This window comes from Typopeltis vanoorti, chromosome 5 (genome assembly GCF_054136105.1).
Source record: "Typopeltis vanoorti isolate ZY-2024b chromosome 5, IOZ_Tvanoo_1.0, whole genome shotgun sequence".
Lineage (NCBI taxonomy): Eukaryota > Metazoa > Arthropoda > Arachnida > Uropygi > Thelyphonidae > Typopeltis > Typopeltis vanoorti.
In genome coordinates this window covers 78,176,290-78,202,169 of record NC_143553.1, presented here as the reverse complement: position 1 = coordinate 78,202,169, position 25,880 = coordinate 78,176,290, and the positions used below count along the sequence as shown (strand labels likewise).

General features: G+C 32.9%; 1 protein-coding gene across 1 annotated transcript; it reads left to right on the top strand.

The window, feature by feature from the left end:
- Window positions 1-3,552: 3,552 nt before the first annotated feature.
- On the top strand, window positions 3,553-19,550 carry LOC150106563 (uncharacterized). Its single transcript, XM_090392532.1, has 3 exons — window positions 3,553-3,664; window positions 15,214-15,882; window positions 18,500-19,550. Exons 2-3 carry the CDS (start codon window positions 15,227-15,229, stop codon window positions 19,176-19,178), a joined length of 1,335 nt encoding a protein of 444 aa, XP_090248658.1. The 5' UTR covers window positions 3,553-3,664; window positions 15,214-15,226; the 3' UTR covers window positions 19,179-19,550.
- The last annotated feature ends 6,330 nt before the right edge of the window (window positions 19,551-25,880 follow it).

Genomic DNA, 25,880 nt, shown 5'->3' with positions numbered 1-25,880 from the left:
ACTCTTATTCTTTATATTGTCAGTTGCTTTCGTAGACTGTGGATATAATTCGGTTTTCACTAGTAGATTTAATTGTCTCTTATGTAATTCCTAGCTAGCACAGTGAATTCACATTTACTCCATTAGTTCCTTTTTTTTACCCTTTTTCAAATTTCATTTAATTTCTGTAATGTTATGGATTCTTAGTGTTACTCATTATGTGAGGAGTGCAAAATTTATCTTTCCATAAGTTCTCGTAATAATCATTTCATTATTTTTTTTTCTTACGATATTTATATTATTTTGTTCTTTACTTGCATTCTTCAGGTACTTCAAGATTTTATATGGCGACAGCTGTATTCTATTTATCTCAGTTTCTAGTTCTTTTGCGTAATTATCCCAGTTTTCTCTATAACAAGTTCTAATTTATCTTTTAGCCATGACATTTTTCTTTTATAATTTTGTTTATTTTCAACTGTATCAGAAGATCACTATTTTCTACAAGTTCAAGTTTTCTTTTGTGTGAGTTTTTCTTTGTGTTTGTTCCAAATTCTGATTATCCTTTTCCTGTGTCATTTTTCTTCCCCAGAATGTCGTTGGCTGCTTTCTTTTATCATTTTGTATTAAGAATTGGACAAAAGTTTATTCCAGTAGCAACGGAAGCTTACATTCCTTGCACGCACGCACACACACGCACACACACGCACGCACACACACACACACACACACACACACACACACACACACACACACACACACACACACACACACACACACACACACACACACACACACACACACACACACACACACACACACACACACACACACACACACACACACATTAACTAAGATGAAAATTGCGAGAGATCATTGAATTTCTTATGCACTCTATCCATATTGCTATCCTTAATTATGAATGCAGTGTGGATGGACGCAGTCCCATTTTGACACACAAAAGTGATCCATATGGCTCATTTTTAGAGCGAGATGAAGAAAACAGATACATTTCCGGTATGCTTTATACGTTAGTGGGAAAATAAAGAAAGAAATTGAAGCGTAACAAGAATCAATGCAATAACTATTCTACTAAAAAAAGTAAAATAATGTTTTAACTCTCTCTCTCTCTCTCTCTCTCTCTCTCTCTCTCTCACACACACACACACACGCACCTATCTATCTCTCCCTTCCATTTGATTCAGACGCGCTGGGTCTCCTCCTAATGAGGAGTCATGGCGAAATAATGCAGCCAGCACACGCCACTCCTCTGCTACATCCCTAATGGAGGTATTAATGACTGTATTCCGTGTGTGTGTTCACGGGGCCTGTTTTCCTGCTTGTGGGATGGAAAAACCCGTTAAACCGGGGGAAAAACCCTTCTGCTCGCGTCCAAGTATAAATTTGGTTTTAATCCTAACTTGACTTATTTGGCTGTTTACTTATTTGGGAAAAAAGAATTAAAACCAAATTTATAAAATCGCTTGATGTCTTTAACGTATAGTATACCCAAGGTAAAAAGCGTTCTACCTCTTTCTTTCATCCTGAGATTTTTATTTACATGTCCACAAGTACATGTGCTTTGCATTATGGGAGATACTAAGGAAAGTGATCAGAGCTTACTCCACATTTACCACGAGTTGCCTCACACCTGAAAATACTTCAGGTGCAAACTTGACTCACCTGTCTGTTTGCTTACTTGGGAAAAAGGATTAAAACCAAGTTTATAAATTTACTTGGTATCTTGAACATATTTTGAAAAATGTTAAATTTTAATAATATTTTTAAACAATTTTTAACCCATTTCTTAACAAATTGTAAAATTTTGTAAAACTTGCAAAACTAATAGTTGCTTCTCTGTAAAGCATAACTGGTATGAAGAGAAAACAGCTTAATATTATAAAGATACCTTGTGGAATAATATGAGAAAAAATAGGCGATAATTAACCACAAGAAAACCGTTATCGTTAAAATCTCAAACATTAAAATATGATTCAGCACCTACAAAATCCATCATAAAAAATGAATGCAGAAATTTATTTGAAAAAGTTAAGTTAGTGATTACACAGTTCAGATCAATATAATTACCATTAATTATTTTACATTTCATCTGAGAAGTTTTGGAAATGAATGACTGACGGTTGAAATTGCTCTTTATCACACAATTGCACCACTTCAAATACGTCATCTTAAAATACCATATTTTAATACTTTATTAAATTATTATTGCAGACATTATACACGACTTTAGCAGAATTAGTTGTTAATTCTACTAAAGTCTAGTTTTATCAATAAAAATAATATGCGAAAGATGCCGAAGATGGTGCATGTTTCACATGCTGTCACAATAACAGACTTCTATTTGTTATTTGAGCATCCTTTGAACTGCTTGATCAAGCTATTTCACGCAATAAAATATAATAAATGATTTTCTGAATGCACATATCTAAATATAAAAAAGTATCAATCTCAAATCACAATAAACGGGTACCACAAAATATCAAGATTCATTGCAGGGTAAATGCTTATAAAAAAGAAAAAATATATTATACTGTACCTGTGCGATTCTTATATTTTTGAATTAAAATTTTACAGTTCAATGCTGTAATGCAGAGAACTGTACGAGTGGAAGAATAGTACTACCCTTGTTATTCAGATCAGTTGAGTAGTTGTAACTAACGTATAGCCGAAATGCATTCAAACTCATATTGTAAATCATATGTAGCTCTAACCAAAAATGTCATCCTTTTATGTATAGCAAATTGAATGACAGTAAATGCGCATACGGATCACTGAATTAGAATATTTTATTTAATACCATGTCGCTGTATATGACTGCCAATAACGATCCTCTTCAATTACCTGTGCCTAGTTCGATGCGATAGGGTCGGAATAGTCTTCATTAAAAGCATCAGTCAATTACTGCACACAGACAGTTCTGTTTGTCGGTACAGGCCTTCTCAGACGACCGTGATCTGTTTCCCTGACAGACTGTATTAGGACCACACTCACGCCTCTTAGAAAAGAAATGTGGGTTATTTTTGCAGCGATTAAAGATCCGGGATCTCGACTTTTGAGAAAAATAATGAGCTGTGCTGTTTTCAAAATCGCAGTTACAGCCAGACGGGCACCCTTAATAAGGCCTTTATCGAATTCCAAATATCCTTGTTTTCCTAATGCGATGAACACTGTTGACTGTTGAAGATTAATAATACTTAAATACCTAATTAAACCACGTGGTGAAATGTGATGAACTATTTTGTATATACCTTACTTAAGTGACATTTACGTATATCTCCATAAAGGTTTCTAATTCAGTAGACGCATGTGTAGAATAAAACTGCCCTTTCATAAGTATTGATCACGTTTCTATGACACCAGTTACATTGTAGTGACATGCCACGCTGAAGACCATGTGAGATGAGATAAGACCTGTTATTTTTCTACATTTACTAATATTCCTCAAGTTACTTAGGAGTTATCAACGAACTGTGATATCAGTTGTAGACTTTGAAGTGATTAAACAAATCGTTCCTGCCTACGCCATCACTTAATTTTAGTTTCGGAATTGCATCATTTTCCTTTCTATTTAATGGTGCGGCAGTCAATTGTTGATTTTGAAGTGAACTCATTTTACTTCTGAACACTGGATAAGACTAATATCGAATAGTTTTTAGTTCCTTGTCAGGTAATTCGCCCACATCATTCCTCATTTTTAATTTAAGAAACCCATGGAGCTAATTTTAAACATGCATTTTATAAGCAATTATATTGTATTAAAAAGAGAGGGGAAATTGCTTACTGCAGTCTGTTTCCTTTAATTATTACAGATAAGTATTTTTTTCTATTCTATTACTTTGAAGACAATTTGTTTATAAGATCAGCATTTACGTAACCATTAAAGATAGTTCACTAGTGAATTAGGTTTTTTTAAGTTGATTATAACTATTTGAGCTAATAGTATTTTAAAACTAAAATAGTAGAGTTTGTGACAACAAAAACTGCAGTGCTTGTCAAAAGTATTCTGACCTCTTTAAATGAATGGTTAATGTTTCTTCTCTAAGCAGTAGGTTCAAATCCTGCTATGCGCATGTTTGTGAGTGAGGTTAGATAGAAATATATTTTAAACTCAGAAGTGATCCACTACAGACTTGACTCTCTACTACAGAGAATTTTTTTGTATAATGAGACCTGTGGAGTATCCATAACTATAGAATCACAGGTGTATGAAAATTAAATGTATTATGCAGATATTTTGTTTTACGTATCGTAAGAAATCATCAGTATAAACAGTCAACAACAATAAGCAATTTGAATAAACAAACTGCCTGCGTAAATTGGAATCTACATTTGTGAAGCTAAATTTATGAGGTTCCATAAGCCGAATGTCGGCTTGATGTTCGGAGATAATCAATTCTTCCTGATTTTCATAATATGACAAGTTGCACGAACATGATCCTTAATATACGACAGGTAGCTTCAGAAGTGAGAGTTTGTCTTTCATAGAAGTAGCAGGTTATGAATTTGTTTTGAATTCGAAATTATATCCATCTTGTCTAGTAAGGAAATATCTTCTGATGATTTTTTTAGTGCGAATTTAAGTTCATACTAGAAAAAGAATCATACGAGTATTCCATTTTCTATGGTTTCTTTGCTACATATTTAAAGAAGGAGAATACCACATGTCCGAGTAAAACTAAAGGAAGTGAATCTTGGAGAGGGAGAGATCCTGGTTCCATTCGTAGTACTTGATTATAAGTTAAGTACTTATTATTTTCTTATTATGTTTAGAAATAATTATTCGAAGATCTCTGTTGTTTCTAGAAAGCCTTAAATAATATCTTTCAGCGACTCTCAGATTTTCTGTTCTATTTAACGGAGTCGAATTCTTCATCATTTAATTCTCCACTAATCCTGGCTCTTGCAATAGTGTGGCTACCTTAAATTTATGTTCAACGGCTTGGAAATCATGAAGTTAGATACACATGTCTATTTATGTCCTAAACTTGGACAAAATTATTGCAGCTAATGAGTTGCAATTTACACGTGAAATGATCATATAAATAAATAAATCCTCCTTGCGTAACCAGCAATAATTCAGTTACCATTAAATAGCGATAGATATTTCAATAGTGTTCGTTGTACTTCATTATTCCCTCCTCAGTCTTCTTTCTATTTCTATCAACGTGGACGTATTTTCAAAAGTTGCCTCATATTTATTGAAGGTACGAGTGCTATGGAAGATTTTTATTTTATTTTTTTTGCATTATCCAATAACCCTTCTTTGAAAAGTTATTTTATTTATTTTGCAATGTCTACAAAGGAAGAAAATGATCTTCATGATCTTCACTCACTTCTCTGAAAAGCTCATCTACTTCGAAACAACAACAACAACAGCAAATGTTATAGTTCGTTTCAAATTTTGAAATTAGAATTGATAACGTTTTTCTGTTGGAGGTGAGTTATCCAGTCTGCAGTCTGGTGCAGACGTGAAAGGTTTTTCCCTCCCAGACCCTCAGATTTTTTCATCCCACAAAATAAACAAACTGAGCAGAATCACACATGAAAAGTTTTTGCAGAGATAATATACTGGCCATATAGATTTAGATATTTTTCCATACTCGAAACAACGACCAGTGGAACGTTTCTATTCACTCAAATTACGCTTGTTAGATTACTTCATAAACACTTTCAACTCTTTATTCTGTCTTCTCGTTTACTTCATAAGAAGAATGCTAAACATTCGTCAGCTACAGTAATCCTGGGTTCATAGTGGGCCAGGTACTGGAAGATCTAAGCAATGAGGAGACATTGTTCTTATGGTAGGTTATCAGTTTTTTTTACTGTTGCTTCCATCCACAAAAGGCTATTTGCAAACAAATAGATAGTACATTTTGTATGTGAGTGGGCTAAGGATTTTGTTTTCTATTTTGTTTTCATTGCCCGCTCTCACACCGGGCAATGAAATTCATCTCCCACCTAAAACCAATTACAAACATCCAAATGTTTGTAATTAGCTTTAGGTGGGAGATGCATTTCAATGTTTGTAAACCAAATGTTTGTTTTTATCGAAAAATTGAAACGTAGATAGTTAAATAGAAGCCACTAGTTGTAACATGATGGTTACGATGTTTTTATTCCTTCCGACTTCATGCAACACTAAGGCAAGTCACTGCCAGAATCTACTGAGCCAATTGATTCTTCAGATATTCTTCAAATATTAAAACTGAACTGGTGTAGATTAGCAAAGCACTAAACGTTTCCTGCTAAAAAGTTTCTATCTGTTAGATTATTAAAATAATGCTAACAGATATTTTATATTCATTACATTTTTCAATAACTTTATGTATTGTTAAAAATTGACTGTTGTTGAAATGCGTTTCAAAAATCGTTTTTACTCATATGACTTAATTTGCCCTCAGTTAGCCTGAGAATCTGTTTTGAACAACTCGTATAAAAAATAAGACTGAGTGGTTGGAATTTCTTCATATCTCATGTATGCTTTTTTTTCAGTAAGAAGATTTTCTTTGATTTCAGCATTAGTCTTAATTCTTGGATAAGAACGTTGTTATTGTCGTATTTACTAACAAAGACACGTCTAAGAATATAAAGATATTGAAATTCCAATTTAGACTAAGAAAAAGATTTATGATAGGAACATGAAAGATTAAGTTATTATACCAAAGTGGCTACCTTTACTTATTACAACTGAAAGCTGATCGCCATGAATAGTCTGTCATGGTAAAATTGACAGAAGATTGCCTTGATCTGGAGAAGTAACAAATGAAGGGAATCACTTTGTTTACTAGGCACTCGTGATAGAGGACAAGAGAGAACTGGTTTCCTAATCTGAATGAATAGTAAGTACTGGATCCTAGCTTTTAAACTTCTGAATAGGATACAGTCGTATCCTATCAGGGGTCTTAACAGGCACTTATGCGCTCTTTCCAAGTATTCTGGGACTTCGCTACTCCCTTTGAAAAAAAAAACCTACCTCCGTATGAGACCGGCTAACTCACCTTTAGTTGAAGGAAACCAGATAAAGGTTCCTCACTTCACGGACTGGAATCGAACCCAGGTCTTTCCTACCAAAGGACTTCGTCTATACGTGAATAGGATACAGTAGTAAACTTAAATAATTAAACAATAAATATATCTATAATAAAAGTATATCAAAAACTCATATAATGAATCATTGAATTTGACTTACTATGACCAAATATATAACGTGATTAATGAAACACCCAAGAAAGGTTTTCTAATAGTGCAAGGGAACGAAATGAAAAAAAAAGAACAGGAAGATATATTTTACTTTTTATTCAAGGAGGAGAAATAAAGCAGCACTCCAATACAACTTACTTACACGCTCGAAATCCTTAAAGCCTTCGTGAACAGAAGTGAAAAATAGTACCGCGGGTGGATCAAATATTGTTTTTATTATTTCTTGTTTAATTCATTTGATTTTAAAGATTATTTAATTATTTAGATAGATGGAGGCCTAAAGTGTCTTAGAAAAGTTCCAAAATTGGAATTTTTTCAAGCCACTTCAGTCCTCCAATAAGTATGATGTTGTAGTTACTTAAAGTAATGATGTTGTAGTGTTTCTCTTGGAAGTAAAAATCAACTACCACCTAAAGACATTAAGAAACACCTGACCCGTATGGTGCTATTCGAACTCTTCCCTTTAAAGAGATGAGTTCGAGGAGGAGAGCACGTTCACTAACTAGTTGGTAAAGAAGATTAGGAAGAAAATTCTATCAATTTTTTTCTTAGCGTGATCCCATCATAACCAACGCATGCATTTTCCATTAAAAAAGTTCACAAAAACTTGGACATTCTCAGATGGATGAACGCAGAACGTGAATGTATATGTTCTTCTCTTGGGTTTCGCGTATTAGGCAACTGTTTGCCTGTAACATTTTCAATGGTTTAAAAGGTCTTCTGCCTATCTCCTCCTGGGTCTTCCTCTTGATCGGTGTCCCTTTGGATTATATTTCAGGCATAATTTAGCCATCTGCCCTCATTCATTCTTATTATGTGTTTTTTACAGTTCTTTCTATAGTTTGTGATGTCTTCTGTTATGTTAATTATGGATAAATGTTTTTTCTTATTTCTTCATTTCTTATCTTGTCTACTCTTTTATAGCCTGCGAGTGGTCTTAGGAACTTCATTTTTGCAGCTTCCGCTTGTCTCTTATCTCGTTCTCCCCAAGTCCATGTTTCAATGCCATATTTGAAAATTGGCTTGGATATTGTTTTATATATGTTTATTTGGTTTGTTCCAGACATCAGTTTGTTGAAGTGTATGTTCAAAGTTCCAATAACTGCTAGGAATTTTTGTTTTTTATGTGCAATGTCGATTTCTCCATTCAGGCATATGTAATTTCCTAGATGTTTAAATTTGTTCACTTGTTCTATTACTTTGTTCTGGATAACTAGTTTGCATCTTTTAATTTCTTTCCCTTGATATGCTATTGATTTTGTTATTGATATGCTATTGATTTGCTATTGATTATATATATATATATATATATATATATATATATATATATATATATATATATATTAAATCTGTATACATTCGTCAAGAATTAGATCCTTTCCAGGTGCTGATATTAGACGTTACTATAATTTAGTCATAACAACATTAATATTGAAATTACGACGAATACCTGAACGAAAAACAAGAAGATGGAAGTGCTTTTAACGAATATTGCTTTCGACCTCTCCGAACCATTGAAGTATCTTGAAAATATTCTAGCAATACATCGCTTTATCAAAAAAAGCCTTATATTATTCAAGAAATATTATTACACTGTGATCATATCATCGTAAAAGGCTGAATCCGATTTGGAAAATGGGGTCAAAAATGAACATCATAAATATACGAGCAGACAGTTTATAAAAAGGAGAAGAAATCTGCAAAAATATTTGGTTTTCAAAAGAATATTAAGAAACGGAGGATAGTCTTCAAAAAATAATCATGGGAAAGTACACGAAATAATTAGGAAACTTACCAGAATTTTACTCATAAAATTTGATTATGGAGAATAAGAATGGAATAAAAAATATTGGTGATTACGAAAGTGTATTGAAAATATGATCTGAATATTCAAGTAAATTATTCAAATATAAGTAGATGGTGCAAGAATTGATCTAGTGATAACAGAGAATTGTAACTTACAGAATACCAAAGGAAGCAGAAAGTGCAATTCTCAGATCAAAAGCACGGGATGCAGCTGAAATCTGCAATTCTTCATTAGAATTGCTAAAAGAAGTGGCAAAATCTATTGCTGGTGCTCTTCGTAAAATTTGCCAAGTGGAATACAGATATTTGTCCGAAATAATAGCGTACATACAGCTATATTTATCCGCATTCAAAAAAAAAAAAAAAAGAAAAGAAAGAAAGAAAACAAAAAAGAAAAAAGGAAAAAAAAGTACAATCATTTTAAGAGAATTAGCTTTATTAAGCATCCGAGCAAAATAATTCTACAAAACTTACTTTCACGGATTAAAGAGCAAAATTTAGACTCAAAACTCAAATTTCGCCAGCAGTTTTGCGTTTTTATCGTATTTTTATTCTCAATTTCTGGTTTTGACAAATAAGCCAAGAACAGCCTTAAGTCGTACAAGAAGGTTAATTGGAGTTAAAACACTCGTTCTTATGAAAATTAATGTCTTTAAAATTTTGTCTCTGCTGTGTGTTATTTTACTTTCAATTTATTGATGCTTCTTTTTCCAGCAGATAATTCCAGTCTTTAAGACAGTTATTTTCTAAGAATCCTTTAATTAATACAGTGTTGTCATTCACACGATGTTTCTGTTTATCAGTTTATTGATTTCAGGAATCTTATAGTACTGATTAATAAATGGTGATATGAGTCAATATTGCATCCTCCGTATACTCCGCAATTTCTTACCAATTTCTTGAGTTTTTCACCCACTATTATATAGTCAATAATGCTTTTATCCTCTGGCTTCCCATGTATATTTATGTATATCTTTATGTTTAAAGACGCTGTTGGAATTTTCAAACTATTATATGCCAAAAATTCCCTGAGTTTTCTTCCATTGTAATTTGTGCTGTTTTCTCCTTGATTACCTATTAAATGTTTAAATGTATTTGATAACATTCTAGAATTGAAATCGCCTGCAATGATTAAGTAATCTAGTTTATTTGTGTTCTGAATTACGTTTTGGAGGTTTTTATGGAATTCTTCTGTTTCAGATTTTTTTCTTTCTTCTGGTGCGTATGTTCCTATGATTGTAATAAATTTCTTATTTAATTTACGTATAGCCGTTGTTATTCTTTCAGAGATCCAGTTATATGAATATGATTCAATTTTGTCTTTCCATTTATTCCTGATCATGAAGGCTTATATCTGCGGCTGCTCGTTTTTCGTTGGGTACGCCACTGTATATTAAACTGTAGTCCTGAAGTTCTGTAGAGTCTTTTGGTATTTCTTTGTTTTCTGAAATTACTGCTATTTCTATCTTCATTTCTGTTAGAGCTTTTTTGTATTTCTTTGATAAGTTTGTTCCGATCCAAATCCAGTTCATAGTCCATTTTTTCACCTTCCGTTTCGTTATCCGTTTGGGCTATTCGGTGTTTATTCCCTTGAAATTTACGAGTAAAAATATTTGTCATCTGGGCTGGTTACCAACTAACCGTAGCCTAGTCTGGTAATGGGGCTGCCATCTTAGAGCTTCCCGACATGCCCGCTTTGGTCCGGGACTGCTTATTGGGGATTCGCAGCCAGCCATCATTTCTGATGGCCATTCCTCTATCCGCCACCTGGGGACTAGCTTGATCGCATTAGCTCTGCTCCAAGTTTACACCACATTTAATCTCAAACAAATTATAGAAAATAGAATGGAATTTAATCTGCCAACATACGTAGGCTGTTCAATAAGTAAGGACTAATTTTACTGTGGCGAAACTACTCATCAGAATATTAATTTCTGTGGAATAAAGAAACGTTGCTGTATGTATTAACAAAAGAGATTGATAGATGGCGTATACGGGCTGATGTGCCAGAGTGTCACGTGACTAAACGCAACTGCTCATCGGCGCGCCTACGAGGTGCGACCAGTCTTCGAAATGGAAGCGTCCTTGGAACAGCGTTATGCGATTAAATTTTGTGTGCGTTTGCAAAAATCGGCATTGGACACTTTTAACATGATACGCGAAGCTTTCCACGATGAAGCAATGTCGAGGGCAAGTGTTTTTCGCTGGCATAAAACTTTTAAGGAAGGAAGGCAAAATGTGAAATATCTTGAACGTAAGGGAAGATCTTCAACGTCCATCACAAATACAATGATCAACACAGCAGCGATTATCATCAAGCACATCAAAAGGAAGCGGCCATTGCTGAAGAATGGCTTCTTATTGCACCACGATAATGCAAGGCACATATTGCTGGTTGTGTAGTGGACATTTTGCAGAAGAACAACACAGATATCCTACCACACCCTCCATACAGTCCTGATCTCGCACGGTGCGATTTCTGGCTGTTTCCTCAGCTCAAGAAAGCATGTGTAAAAGCTGCGGAGGCGGTTTTGAAAGAACTCTCAAAAAACGGACTCTCACATGTGTTTAAGAAGTGGACGCAACTTAATATATATATATATATATATATATATTAAGGATACCAAGTAATTTTATAAACTTGGTTTTTTTTTCTCCTTTTCCCAAGTAAGCAAAATAGTTACGTTTGCGCCTGAACTTAGTTCAAGTCTAAAGGAGATGGTGTTGCACTACCTTTAGATTTGAACTACGTTCAGGCGCAAACTTAACTATTTTGCTTACTTGGGAAAAGGAGTAAAAAAAACCAAGTTTATAAAATGACTTGGTATCCTTAATATATATTATCCTGAATTTATATATATATAATATCGGACGGGGGAATCAATCGACCGTGAGATGCGTTGATTGATTCATTTAATCCAATACCCTTGGAGGGTAATGGATGGCAATGCTGTAGCCAATAATGTGCTAACTGAGGCTCGGCTATTGCTGTTACCCTCCTGCCATGATCAGAGTTTTAATTGCTCAATAACACCTTATCCCTACACTGTCCTCTACAGATAACGAAAAGCATTCTTGCTTCGCCCCTTTAAGTCAGTCCTTATAAGGACTATAAGGATATATATATATCCTTATAAGGACTATAAGGATATATATATATATATATATCCTTGTTAGATTATGAGAAAGAATATGATCAAATGAATAGCACAAAATGAATCAATATAGTATATGAATTTAAAGCTTCATCTCAAACCACAAAATCAATAACAAATATAATGAAAGAAAGCTATATTAAAATTAAAATTAATAATGAAACAACCGAAAAAAATTAAAACCACTACAGGTTTCATCCAAGGAAGTGGATTATCACCAATACTCTTTATATATATATATATATATATATATATATATATATACACACACAAAATGAACTACTAGTTCACTGATTTCGTTGAATGGATCAACTTTTTCAGGTATCACAATCAAAGAAATATTCTAAAAATAACAGAGACTTAAAAATTGCATTAACAGTACTAGTACAAAAGACAGTAGTACATTTTGAAAACAGTAATACGAGCTTGAGTTACAAATAGAAGTTTACTACGTGCTGTCACGAGTGCGTCAGTATTGAACAGAGCCAATGTGTGCGTCAGAGATATGGAAACTTAGACTGTTGTTGATATGGGAAGAATCTAAGGTAATTCTCTAGATTCGACATTCTTTCTTTCAAGTTCATCATAGCACATATGGATATTAGAAGTTTTTGTCCAGTCCACAATGTGTTGGCGGCCTTCATCTTTATGTGATTGTGAAAAGCCATACTACGGCCAAACTGCTAAATCCATCCTTTTACGTATGGAAGAACACCGTAGAGATATTTCCTACAACAGGACTAGAGCCAGCGCTCTCTCTAGCCACGTTCTCTTTTCTGTCAACTCAGATGAAGGCCGCCAACATACTGTGGACTGGACACACACACACACACACACACACACACACACACACACACACACACACACACACACACACACACACACACACACACACACACACACACATATATATATATATATATACATATATATATATGGAAAAAATTCCAAAAGAATGGGGGAAAGACAAAATGACATAGGAATTAAAATAGGAAATAACGAATTAACCAGCCTTTTGTATGCTGACGATCAAGTTAATTTGTTGAAAATAAAGACCAATTACAGAAAAATCTACACGTATTGAACTAAACAATAAAATAGTATGACATGAAAATCGCAATAAATAAAACGAAATCAATAGCATTTCGATGTAATAGTTACAAGTGAACAAATTAAATATCTAGGAAATTACATAAGCCCCAATGGAGAAATCGAGATTGCATATAAAAAGCAAAAATTCCTAGCAGTCATTGGAACTTTGAACAGTCACTTCAGTAAACAGATGTTTAAAACAACCCAAATAAAACTATATAAAACAATAGCCAAACCAATTCTGAAATATGGCACAAAAAATAAACAATTATCCATAATTAATATAACAGAAGACATCAAAACTATAGAAAGAACTGTAAAAAAACATATAGAAAGAATGAATAAGGACAGATGGCCAAATATTACTTGGAAATATAAACCAAAGGGACACCGATCAAGAGGAAGACCTAAGAGGAGATATGGGCAGAAGTCTTTTTAAACCTTTGAAAACGTTTCAGGCAAACAGTTGTTTAATACGTGAAGCCAAGAAGAAGAAGAAAAATTGCATTCAGGGAATTCACTTTCATTTTTATTTTTGGCGACTTATTACTTAACAATAACTTCCTTTATCTTCATAGTTCTTCAGTATTTTTGGTGAGATCTTTGCTTTTTCTTCCCTTATTTGTTTTTTTCCTTGCGAATTCTTTTTTTCCCCTTGAAGATATTTTGCCATTTTCCCTTTATTTGTTGGCTTGTCTGTTGTTTATTTTTAATTGATTGGTTTACTTGAGGCTGTAATTACCGCTTTTATTTAGCTATATATGTCCGTTTTTTTTTTTTTGCAGATGTATTTTGTACTTTCCAGTTGAGACAGTTACGTACGCATGAACAGCATATTCCGTAGAGAGATATCTCTTTGTCATATTTCAAGACAGATATAATATAATACATTATGAATTATTGAATCTAATCTAACAATCTAACTAAATATTTGTAAAAATCATCACGTCTACGTTCTTTAGATTCCTTTTGAAAAGGAGTATGAAAATAAATGAAAACCCCTTTGGGGTGTTTTAATTTATGAAATTGCTCTCTCCAATATGATAGAAATGTTTCTGCACTTCAACTCTATTATTTGTAGTCTATCACCAAATAGAACTTACTGAGTTCTATTTGAGCAACAGGTTACACTTCGATCGATACAAACAAAGAACTAATGTTTCATCGAAATTATACTTACCATATTTCTTTTCATATGTTAAAAGTACAGCAAGCATGTTTTACACAAAATATCCCCCCACCCCTTAGGATGATGCACTTTGAAATTGTTGTTCACTAACAGATCGATTTGGCTATGTCCAGAGGATGACAGTAACTTTACATTCAAATTTTAACATTTAACATAACTGTCTTATAATTCTTAGCAATAATAAATTCAAGTAGTGTCCTGAGTTTTCTTATATACCTTAAACAGTCTTTGAATTTCCGGTTTCTACTTTACATATCATTTTGTCTTGAGATTACGCAACAATTTTTAAAGATACTAACTCGGTTTTATGATAATACCTTTAAAGAATAATCCATTCACACCCCACCTTTTAGGCGGTGCATTGGCACTCTCATTATTTTGTCGATAGTCGTAGCAGGTGAGTGAGCTTCTAAATGATGCAAACACAGTTCTTGATCGAATTATGAAAAAACTGGTCTTGCTGTGCCATGTGATACCTGTTATGAGATGTTATTCGTTTCAATTTTTTAATATATTGCTTCTCATTAAAATAAAAATTTACACGTATTTTCTAATGCCTTTGCTTTCCCATGGATGAATCCAAGGCGAATAATACATAGAGAGATAGAGAAAATAATGATAAATAATTCTATTTTAAAATAAATCACCATATCTTCTCTAATAATTACGTTAATTTTGAATGAGGGTATAATTAATTTGATGACAATATATTCTTTACAAAGAACAAACAACCGTCTTTTATAAAGTATTAATCTGCTGATATTTCTTTTGCAGATATTCTTTCCACATGGCCGAAAGCAAAACCGGAATAAATGATTTAATGATCCCAAGTAGAATTACAACTCAGTTTTTTATCCAGGTATATAGTAAAGATTATGCACTCTGGCATAAAGTTGAAGATCAGCAAGAAGACAAGGAACAGGTCCACGGGGAAGAAGATAAACAGGTGGAGGAGAAAGAACAGAAGCATGTGGAGGAACATGAACAGAAAGCGGAACAAATGGGAATGGTATATATCGATAAGGATTTAGAGGATGTTACCGAAGGAAAATGGATGCTTTTTTTGAATAAAACGATAAAGGATAAAGATGGTCTAACAGCACTTGATCGAATGTGGTTCAAGATAGTGAAACTTGTAAAGGATAATGCCATGTGGTATGCGAAATGTTCCACTGCAATAAACAACGAAACTACAACCAATCCTACAAGCGGAGTTATCCAGTGTTTCACTCGGGACTATTCGAATACACATTACATACGACGTTTGGCTGATCTTCTCTGGTCAGTGGTTGACTATCGAAGTTCTATGTATTACACAACCACAGTTGCTACTCTTAAACGTCCATTCAGAGTGTATGAATACAACGACCAATCAATATACAGAAGTGATCCAGATGGCTCCTTTTATGAGCGAGATGAGCAAAACAGATGGATATCTGTACGGTATGCATAAAATATATTTAAACGTTATGGAATAATATGTCATATGCCAGATTTAAAGTAATTGTTTGTATACTTAAATAAAAGCAATTTGTTTCAAAGGAAAAAATAAAATAATATAACAGTTTTAACAATATAATTTTTGCGCTCCAAAACAATTCCTATTAAATTTTATTTCAATGAACCATTAAAGAAGATTTTTAAGAGGAAACAAAATTATATTACGAATTTAATTTGAACAATTTTGACCTAAGAATCTCGATTGATGTCATTAGGTAAAAATTCATCAAATACAGAATATAAATTTGATGTTAAAATAACAGAATAGAGTTTTGCTTTTGGAATAACAGGTCAACAAAAAACATTTCCGTTATTTTTATCATGACGTGAAAGTGAATGGTAAAAAGAAAAGAATAATGCATAATCTACTTTGAAATACGGTGTATTAAGTTTTAGGCATTAATCTACTTTAATATGAATACGTAAGTTTCTCTAGTTTAGTTTAGTTTAGTTTAGCAGTTCTGCAGGTAACTTAGGTATTGAGACCACCTGTTTTTATACGATTAACGAGTTTAATAAATTAAAGAAATATAATCCTAAAGGTTCTAATTATCGTAAGTCATCAGAGCACATCCTGAGGAGTACAATCAAAATTTATACAAAAAAAAAAAAAGATAAAGGCAAGAAACAATTGATTACACATGCTAGATGTCATCAGAAATTCCCAAGTGGTACATATGAATAAATATCTAGATAAAAAAAAGTTAAATTAATTACTGAATACGTGTTGGAACAATGCTAGTTGCTGATGTTACGTTTTTAATGAAAGCAGATCAAATTTGGTGTGGAATTAAGCATTGATTTTTGTAACATTTGTGTGAGAATTGGATTTCATCTGTCTTCTTGAAGTATCTTGTAAAACAATTATAATCAGTATAAGGCATTTCTGTTTATTGCCAAACTACTTGATGATATGTGTTGCATGGGATGCCAAATCGGATTTATGCTAACTTCTTTTTTCGTCTTTTACGGGTTCAGACATGCGGATTTCCCCAAACCTTTCCGTCTGGCCTGTACAGCAAATGCCACAAGATATGCATGATTAAAACATTACAGGTTAGACCATACGAGATGTCCAGTACTTCATTTACAGGAATAAAGAACTGAGCTACCTGAGGCATGGTTATGAACCCAAGAAGATCATCAATTCTTAATACACATCAATAGCTCCTTTACTTAAACAAGATTTTAAGAATATAATCAAGTTATCTTTTATCAAAACCGTAAGACAAAGTGGTAAATTTGATTCATAGGTACAACATTAAAGTGGATTTTTTATCATTGCATAAAATCTCCAGATTTTATGCAATGATAAAAAATCTTAGATCCACGAAAACCTCCACATCATCATAGAAAAAACCAGGGGTTTGAGATTCTTTGCCTTTGGGATATTTACTACCAACAGAACATAAACGATTACTATCTGAGCCTTATCAGACCATAGCGACATCATTCCAATATTTTTGTCTTCAGATATTTTTTATCTTGGAACTGGAAGAAGAGGATAATATACTACTTCGAAACGAAAAATTCTGTAATATTTAGTAATTATAGCTTCTTCGCTCTATATTTCCTTTGAGAATCATAATTTTATTTCATACTTTGTAACAAACCTCAGAAGTCCTATTAAATTAAGTTTGATCAGTAAAGATTTCATGTCGATTTAGACAAAAGAATTACATTCTCATCATTAGTGTTCTACTTAGCATATATCATCTTCATTTCATTTAATAAGTGTGCCGATGTCTAACAGTAGCGCTACTTACTAAGTTTTTGTCTTCTTCACCAACATTCCACTAACATTTCACGATATTTCATGGAGAATTATAATTTTATGTGGCGATGATTAGTTTAAGAAGTGGTCTAACTCATTTGTCTTAAGTTTTGTATGGAAATAAAGTAATGCTGTAATGATGACAATCCAATTTGCTCGTACTCTTCATTAACATCTTCCTCATGAAGAGTAAATGCAATACACGATTTACGTTAACAATCATACTCACAGTAGTTCGCGATGAACGTTAGCAACTGCAGCCTTTATAACTGTGATGCAGTTGAGCTTTTAGATAATGTAGAAGATAATTGCAGCACAATTATTACAGCTGTTGTGAACTGTCATTCATTTACGTGTTTGTTTTTTAAATATACGAATATATTTATTTATTTATTTGCATTTACACTAAATTTGCAAATTGCACTAAATTTACTAATCTAACCCTTCTAATGTTTCTTGTACTACACTGTCTTCGTTTTCTTATGGATGAATAAAAAGCGAGTATGGCAATAGCTAGATAGGCAAAATCATTGTTGGGTCACAATAACTCTTTTACGTTTAATTACCTTCTATCTCAATTAATTTAGCTATTCGTACACTGAATTTCTATGAGTAATTTGATGGCAACCGTATTGTAAACTCTTGCATATTTTTCATGAAGGAAAAATATTTGTCTTTTACAAAACTAATCACCTAACATTTCTCATGTGATACTCACTCATGTTTAATATGTTTTTCAATTTTATTAAATTTTCATAATTTTTTGTATTTTTGTATTTTTTTCAGACGTTCTTTTCAAATGATAGAAAGCAATACCGAAATAAATTATTCAAGGATTCCAAGTAAAATTATATCTACGCCTTTCATCCATGTCTATAGTAAAGATTATATGCTTGATCTTGAATCAGAAGGAAGTGAAGAAGACGAGGAGGAGGAGGAGGTGAAGGAAGAGAAGGAACAAGTGAAGGCGGAGAAGCAAGAAGTGGAAGAAGTAGAAGAAGAAGAAGAAGAATCGGAACATAACGATGAGGATTTAGAAGGAAAATGGATGCTGTTTTTGAATAAAACGGTAAAGGATATACACGGTCTGACGGCACTAGACCGATGCTGGTTAAAGATAGTGAAACTTGTAAACGATAATTTAATATGGTATGCAGTATGTTCAACAGCAATAGTTGACGAAACTTCTGTTAACCCCACAAATGGAGTTGTCCTCTGTTTCACTGAAGATTATAGGGATAAAAATGACGTAGGGCGCGTGGCTGATCTGATCCGGTCAGCGGTTGACTATCGAAAACCAATGTATTACAAAACCGATATTGCCACCATTAAACGTGAATTCGCAGTACATGGATTCCGCCATATATCGACATACAGAAGTGATCCGGATGGCTCATTTTATGAACGAGATGAAAAAAACAGATGGAAACCGGTGTGGGAAAATAAAAAAGAAATTGAGAGCTAACAAGAATCAGAAAACAAAAAGTTGCAATCACCATTCTACCAAAATATTGTGATGACAAATAATGAGGTTAAGAATGTTAAACAACAATACTAGTTGGGTACATCTAGTCTTGAACTGGTATTTTAAGCATTATTTTGAATCACGTGTATTATGTAGATGACTTTCAATTATCTGAACGCATTATTATATATTATTATATACATTATTATATAATAGATTGGTCGATTGGTAGAGCCTTTGCTACTAATGGCCCATGCAAAAAAGTAAAACAAGTTTGAGACGGTTAGTAGTTGGAAGGGATTCAGTGGTTCAATACTGTTGGCACACTCTCCCTCTATGAGTCTATGGACTCCCTGGAGGTATCACATAATAATAATAACTATGCACTTACTTAAATAATAATAACAATTGAATGTTATTAATATTTGTAAAACAAATTCTAATCAAATGTTTAATTTAAATGATATTAAGAAAAATAAAACATTTAAATTTAAAAAATTTGTTTTTATTTCTCTCTGAAGTATAAAAACGATTTCTTCTTTTTTCTTTTTCTTATATTCTTTCCCTTTTCTTAAGTATTTTATATATTAAAATTTGGGGCTAAATTTTGCTCAGTTTAGTTCTATCTTTTTTTTTAAATCACTAAACAAAAGATTCTCTTTTCGTCATTGCAGAAGCTAAATGTATTCCTCAGCAACGTGATTGGCTGAAAAGTGACGAGAATACTTCGGCCATTTCGTGTTCATTAATGCCATCTAACGTTACTGTGGGTTCTTCGCTTGATTCCTCTGTATTACATCGCTAAATGAAACTGTTTATCATAATAGATGAAAACTCTCAAGTTTCACTATGCAAAGAACCCTAAACAGGAAATTTTACTACTTCTTTAAATTCTAAGGAATTCTAAAAGAATAAATTGCAGTATAGTTTTCAATAACTTGAAAATAAGCACGTAGTTCTCAGTGCAGTGATACTAAATCAAGAAGTACGCAGCTATGTTACTTTATTATTTTAATAATTATTATCGTCTATTTCCTTGATTAAAATATTTGAAGGCAATGATTCATTGTCATAATCTCCTTCCAATAGTTTTTTCTGAAATTTTTCACATCAGTTCACTAAATATATATATATATATATATATATATATATATATATATATATATATTCATATAAGTTTCCACAGGCTCAAAAAGTTTAAGTTTGAATTACACCGCTGCAATCAGCTGCGATTGCTGTAATTACACACCTCGTGTGTGTGTGTGTGTGTGTGTGTGTGTGTGTGTGTGTGTGTGTGTGTGTGTGTGTGTGTGTGTGTGTGTGTGTGTGTGTGTGTGTGTGTGTGTGTGTGTGTTTTTATTAATTTGATTCGAAGAAAAAAATGACCAGCAAGGAAGAGTTGTAGTTTTGGGAAGAGATAGAAGTCAGAAGGAGCCAAATCTGGGAAAAACGGTGGAGTTCCAAAAATTCATAGTGTAGATCCCTTATATATATATATATATATAGTCGGCCTGGTTGGCCGAGTGGTTAGCGTTTCTGCTATCAACCGAAGAGGCTGCGGGTTCTAATTCCTCGTAGGCATGGATGTTTGTGATTGTTTTCTCCCACTATGGAACTGGGTCACACCATGCGAGTAGTAGACCCAAAACCTCACGCGATGGGAGAGGCCTTCACCCTGTAGTGGGGAGAAATATAGGCTGAAATTTTTTATTTATATATATGCTGAAAGGTTGTTTTTATTAATTTGGTTGTACTATGAACATATACAAAAAACATCGATTTTGCATTTTGTTGACACTTGGATAAAGGATTAAAACCAAAAAATATAATTTTTGGCATGTTTAATTTATAGCATATATACTATATTTCAAAAAATTCACAAAATACAAAATATCTTAAAAACATAAATATTCGATATAATAACAAAAGCTGACATTCATTATGTCTGGGTGATAATTATTATTTGTGTAACTTCGTTTTTTATGATATGATGAATCTTCCACCGCCATATTGATGTTTTTATCTTTATTAAAATACATCACACGGATGGTTTTTTTTAATTCAATATTATTATGTTATTTCCATCTATGAAAGGTGTAAATCTATAGTTCTCTACTACTATTTTTTACTCGAAGGATTTCTTCTTCTTTCTACTTCTCTCTACCTTCCTAATATTAGGCATACTCGTTTTTTCCAACCTCACACTTTGAGGGTCTTCCTCTATTTCTGTTTCCTTTTTTGATTTATAGCATTGTATTATTTTTGATAATCTAATTGGGGACATTCTATTTACATGTTGAATCCATTTGTTTCTTTAATTATATATGGTTTATCAAGATGTGTTCTTGTTGACGTCATTATTGTGCTATTTCTGTTTTTCGTTTTGTTTATTGTAATCTGATGTTCTTCGAAATTTTATTTTTGCTTCTGTTATTCTTCGTTGAGCTATTGTTTTAGGTTATTATTATTATTATTATTATTATTATACGGTTTCTGTTTTTTTATTTTGTATGATGTAATCAATTGTAGATTTAAGGCCTCTTGTTTCCGAGGTATGCATTTATGTACTTTTCATGCGTATGAAAGGAATCGACTATTTTAAAATTATCGAACAGGACAAGGTCGATTAATTTATTTCCATTCTTATATCGATCCATTCGTTTCCATATACTGTAGTATTTTATTGTATTGATGACTTATATTGAAATATGTAAGGATTTTTACTTTGTGTTGTTGAATTTTTGTTGAACAAGATTGTAAATTACTCAGATTATTCGTTTTTGTTTTCTCCTTGGGGAAAAACGTTGAATATTTTTATGTTTTTATCTCTTTGTATTTTTTTTTCAAATTTTTATTATTTATTTATAAGTGAAGTGACTACATTTATTAAATGATATATACTGAAAGAAATATATCATTAAATAAATATTAATGACATGCAGTTAAATGTCATTAAATTAATATAAATCTAAGTATAATAAAAACTGAAAATATAAAAAAGAACAAAGCAATAAAAGGAAAACCGTTGTTATTCCTCTTTGAGGAATAAAAACAGATTATTAGTTTAGTTAGTTTAACATTTGAAACGTTAGGATCAGACCTTTGACTCTCTTATACGCTAACTTTCTTAATTCCGTAGATGGCTCTCTGCCCTTTCTTACTGCATGAGTTGAGTGCATTTCTGCACTTAACTCAAGACATGTAAACGAGAGTGACCAGGATATTGCACCAGAATTACTCGCCGTGGTGCAGTTCTGAAGTGGCGCTAAGATCTACTTTTCTTTCTATGTGAATGTAGATCAAAAATTTATTTATTACTGAGGGAATCGCATTTGATAAGTTGATTAACTGGATATGCAAATTATCTAAATATAGCCAAGTGTTTTCGAAAATATGAATGATAAAATCTATGTGGAAGTCCCTGGTGATGTTAAATCAAAGTAACCAAGTGAGTAGCTCCAATTCTGGAAAAAAATTCAACTAGAGAAGAAGGTATAATTCAAGTCGAACTAATAGATTTGTTAAACAGTTTCGCAGAACAAATCCAAATCCAAAAAGATTTGAGTTTCCAAATAGAAAACAAACGGGACAGTTGCAAAATACCGGAAAAGACCTAAAAAATACGCTGTTGCGAAACATTTATGGATACGAGAGAATTCCGAAACGACCCTAAATTTTTCATTTACTTTGAAGGGTTAGGAATCGTGATTTGTCACTATTCATCACACTTTTTTTTACTGCCTTAAAACTGTACCTTTGAATTAGAGTATTATTTTCAATGATATGTCGCTTGAACATTACAGCCCTGCTATAGAAATCGAGAACATGCAATCACATACACCCAATATTCTGTTACAAAACTTTACAACTGAATATGTAAAGATTATGGGGATGCCGTGACTCCAACTACACCAAGTGATAAATTATTATTGTGCTTCTTAGAAACCAGTTAATCGGAAAGCTCGTGATATACCGTAATTTACTTTTTTTTTACTTTTTCGTGTACACTGATGTCGTTTGTTCCTAGCAAAAATATTCCATACAAATGGTGATACCCATATAATTTTATATCTTTACATTAATATTCACTTCTAAGCGTATCTCATCCATATTATCCACTTAATTTAAGAGCTGTGTACGTAAATTTCTCCTATATTACAAACAATCCATTTTGCCAAATCAACTTGCAAAAGTAGACCTGGAGGAATATTTGATTATTACATGAGAGGGAGAGAAGTAATTTTTGTGTTATCGCTCGCTCATTGACTCTTTTTCCACGCAAGTGATTAGTTTTGACTTACTGTTAGCTTGCAGCAAATAGTTTAAAAATCATTCGTTTACTAGGAAGTCATTTGTTTACCGGAAAAATCAACATATTTTTCTCCGATCATATCTTGAGACATCTAGTGCTATGAGTACATTATCTTTTGATCTTTAATTTTAAAAATTTGTTGTCATTTCAAATCAAGTGTAATTCTCCCAGCTTCCTGAAATGTTGTTGAGTGGTAGCATCGTACTTAATCTGCTACATTGCATATTTTTTTTCTTCACTACCGGTACTTGTAATTGAATAAAAAATTAGCAAAAAGTGTAAGCCGGAAGGTTAAAAATGCTAAGATAGACAACAACTAAACAAACAACAGTCTGTTATCTTAATATAAGTAAATTATAATTCTGTTCTCAAAAGCATCATGTGTATTTAAAATAACGACATATCTCTTTTCGTTCTTTGCAATAACGATTTAATAGACCAACCTTAGAAACCCCAGGAACTAGTCCAGAGTAGACTTTAACAAACAACCATACCTACGGCGGGCCTCAAACATACGAGCTGTTGGTAGAGAGTGAGTATGTTATCTAGTAATGACAGCCCCTCAAAATACTAATTTTAAATTAACACTTGCATACTTTCTTCGAAGACACAACATGTGTGTTCGAAGGAAAACACAGGAAACGTTACTTCTCTAGTTCAAACTAGAAGAGCAACGTTTGGGACAATCAGAGTTGTAGGCAACAAATGCAGAAGGCCACAGCTCGATTTCGGCTGCAGAGCCATAAGAAGAATAAATATATACATAAGTTCTGCAATAAGCGCCTGTTTGGTAATAGCATTGCCTTTAACTTAAAACACCGCGGTTCGAACCCATCTAGGATGTGAACCGAGTATGTGAATTATGTCGAGTCATCTTCTAATGCGTAATAACAACACTGAAATGTTTAGATACAACTTCTGGAAAATCTTCCTTCTTGCTTAAGATCTCTGCTTTTTTTTCTTTTAATGTTTATTTAATTCATTGATTTAAAAATGTAAGTTAAAATTTATTTGTACCAATCGTGCTTAATTCTACCTGCTTTTCTTGCAAAATAATAGATAGGTATTATAACCCCACACTTATAATATCACGAAACGAGAGAAATAATCAGTTACCCTTATAAATCGTAATAAAGTAGTAGCTACTTTCTGGTTGAAAGAAATTAAGTTTTATTTAAAAATATATTTTACTATCTTTACTGTTTTTAACTGGGTTAGTTTGAGTATGATTTAACATGCAACAAACGCATAACCTCAAAGCCATATGTTAACAGTCCGCATTTCTAAATGCAAAGAAAAAGTTGAAGAGAAAGTAAAAACAAGTAATCATAAAACTGTTCTTTTTCTATTTACATATCAGGAAAAAATGATGATAACTCTCTATTTCGTAAACTTCGCATGGTGAGGTTTAAGAAAAAAGCGGTTGGAATGTTAATCAGATGTAGTTCAGAAGGTGTACATTATGGCTTCCAATTTTTTTAAAAACATATATCCAGGGAAACCAGGAAAATTTGATTTTTTTTTTTTTTTTAATTAGGAGCATATTCTTTTAAAACGTGTCTGAAAGTTTTGAGCTATTAACATCTACAAATGTGTAATAAGTTTATTATATTTAAGAATTTAATTAAAAATGAAATTTACAGTTTAATAAGAAAGAGTACAAAACAGTTCAGGGTATTGAATGAATGGATGAAACTTAGCATACAAAAAAAAAAAAAAAAATGGTATGCCCTAATAGATCTCCATAATAAGAAACGTGCAGCTTCCAACCCATCCGATAACACCACCATGGAACCTATGCCACTTAATTCAATTATAAATTGATTAAATTATAACCCCACACCTGATGAAATTACCATTCCAAATAAATGTGTAAACTTTGCAATACCCCCAAAATCTATGCCAAAGAAACCCCCCATGTCTAATAAGAAGGACCTCTATTGCACCACCACTGTCGGTCGAGCCCGTTTCCTCTACTGATCAGAGAGCATTTTAATTGAAAAACACATGGGGAGATGTAGGACTCGATTCCTCTACTGGATGCGAAAACGATTGTGGGACGGGGGTGGGGAAACTGTCATGAGCGTTGAGTTGGTATCCACCAAGTTAGGTGTTGCTATAGGCATTGTTCCTGAAAGAATGGCTTCTGATTGGAAGGGCTTGACTTGCATCACCACCTCTACAGATCAGAGTCATTTTATAAGCCGCAGGCTTCCAATGGGTGCAATGGGTGCAACTTTAGGACCCGGGTCGAGCCCGCTTCCTCTCTACTGATCACAACAACGAAAGAACCGTCTTCCGGAGGTGGGGCCTAGTGTTTCCTCAAAGAAGCAGATCACACTTGCGGTCATCCCCGGCGACGACTCCCTTGTTTCTGAACGATGGTCGTT

What these genes read in the sequence shown, in the direction of transcription:
- LOC150106563 (XM_090392532.1), top strand. Translation starts at nt 15,227, where the DNA reads ATGGCCGAAAGCAAAACCGGAATAAATGATTTAATGATCCCAAGTAGA. An exon ending in AACAGATGGATATCTGTACG is followed by an intron (nt 15,883 to 18,499) that starts GTATGCATAAAA and finishes TATTTTTTTCAG; the next exon opens with ACGTTCTTTTCAAATGATAG.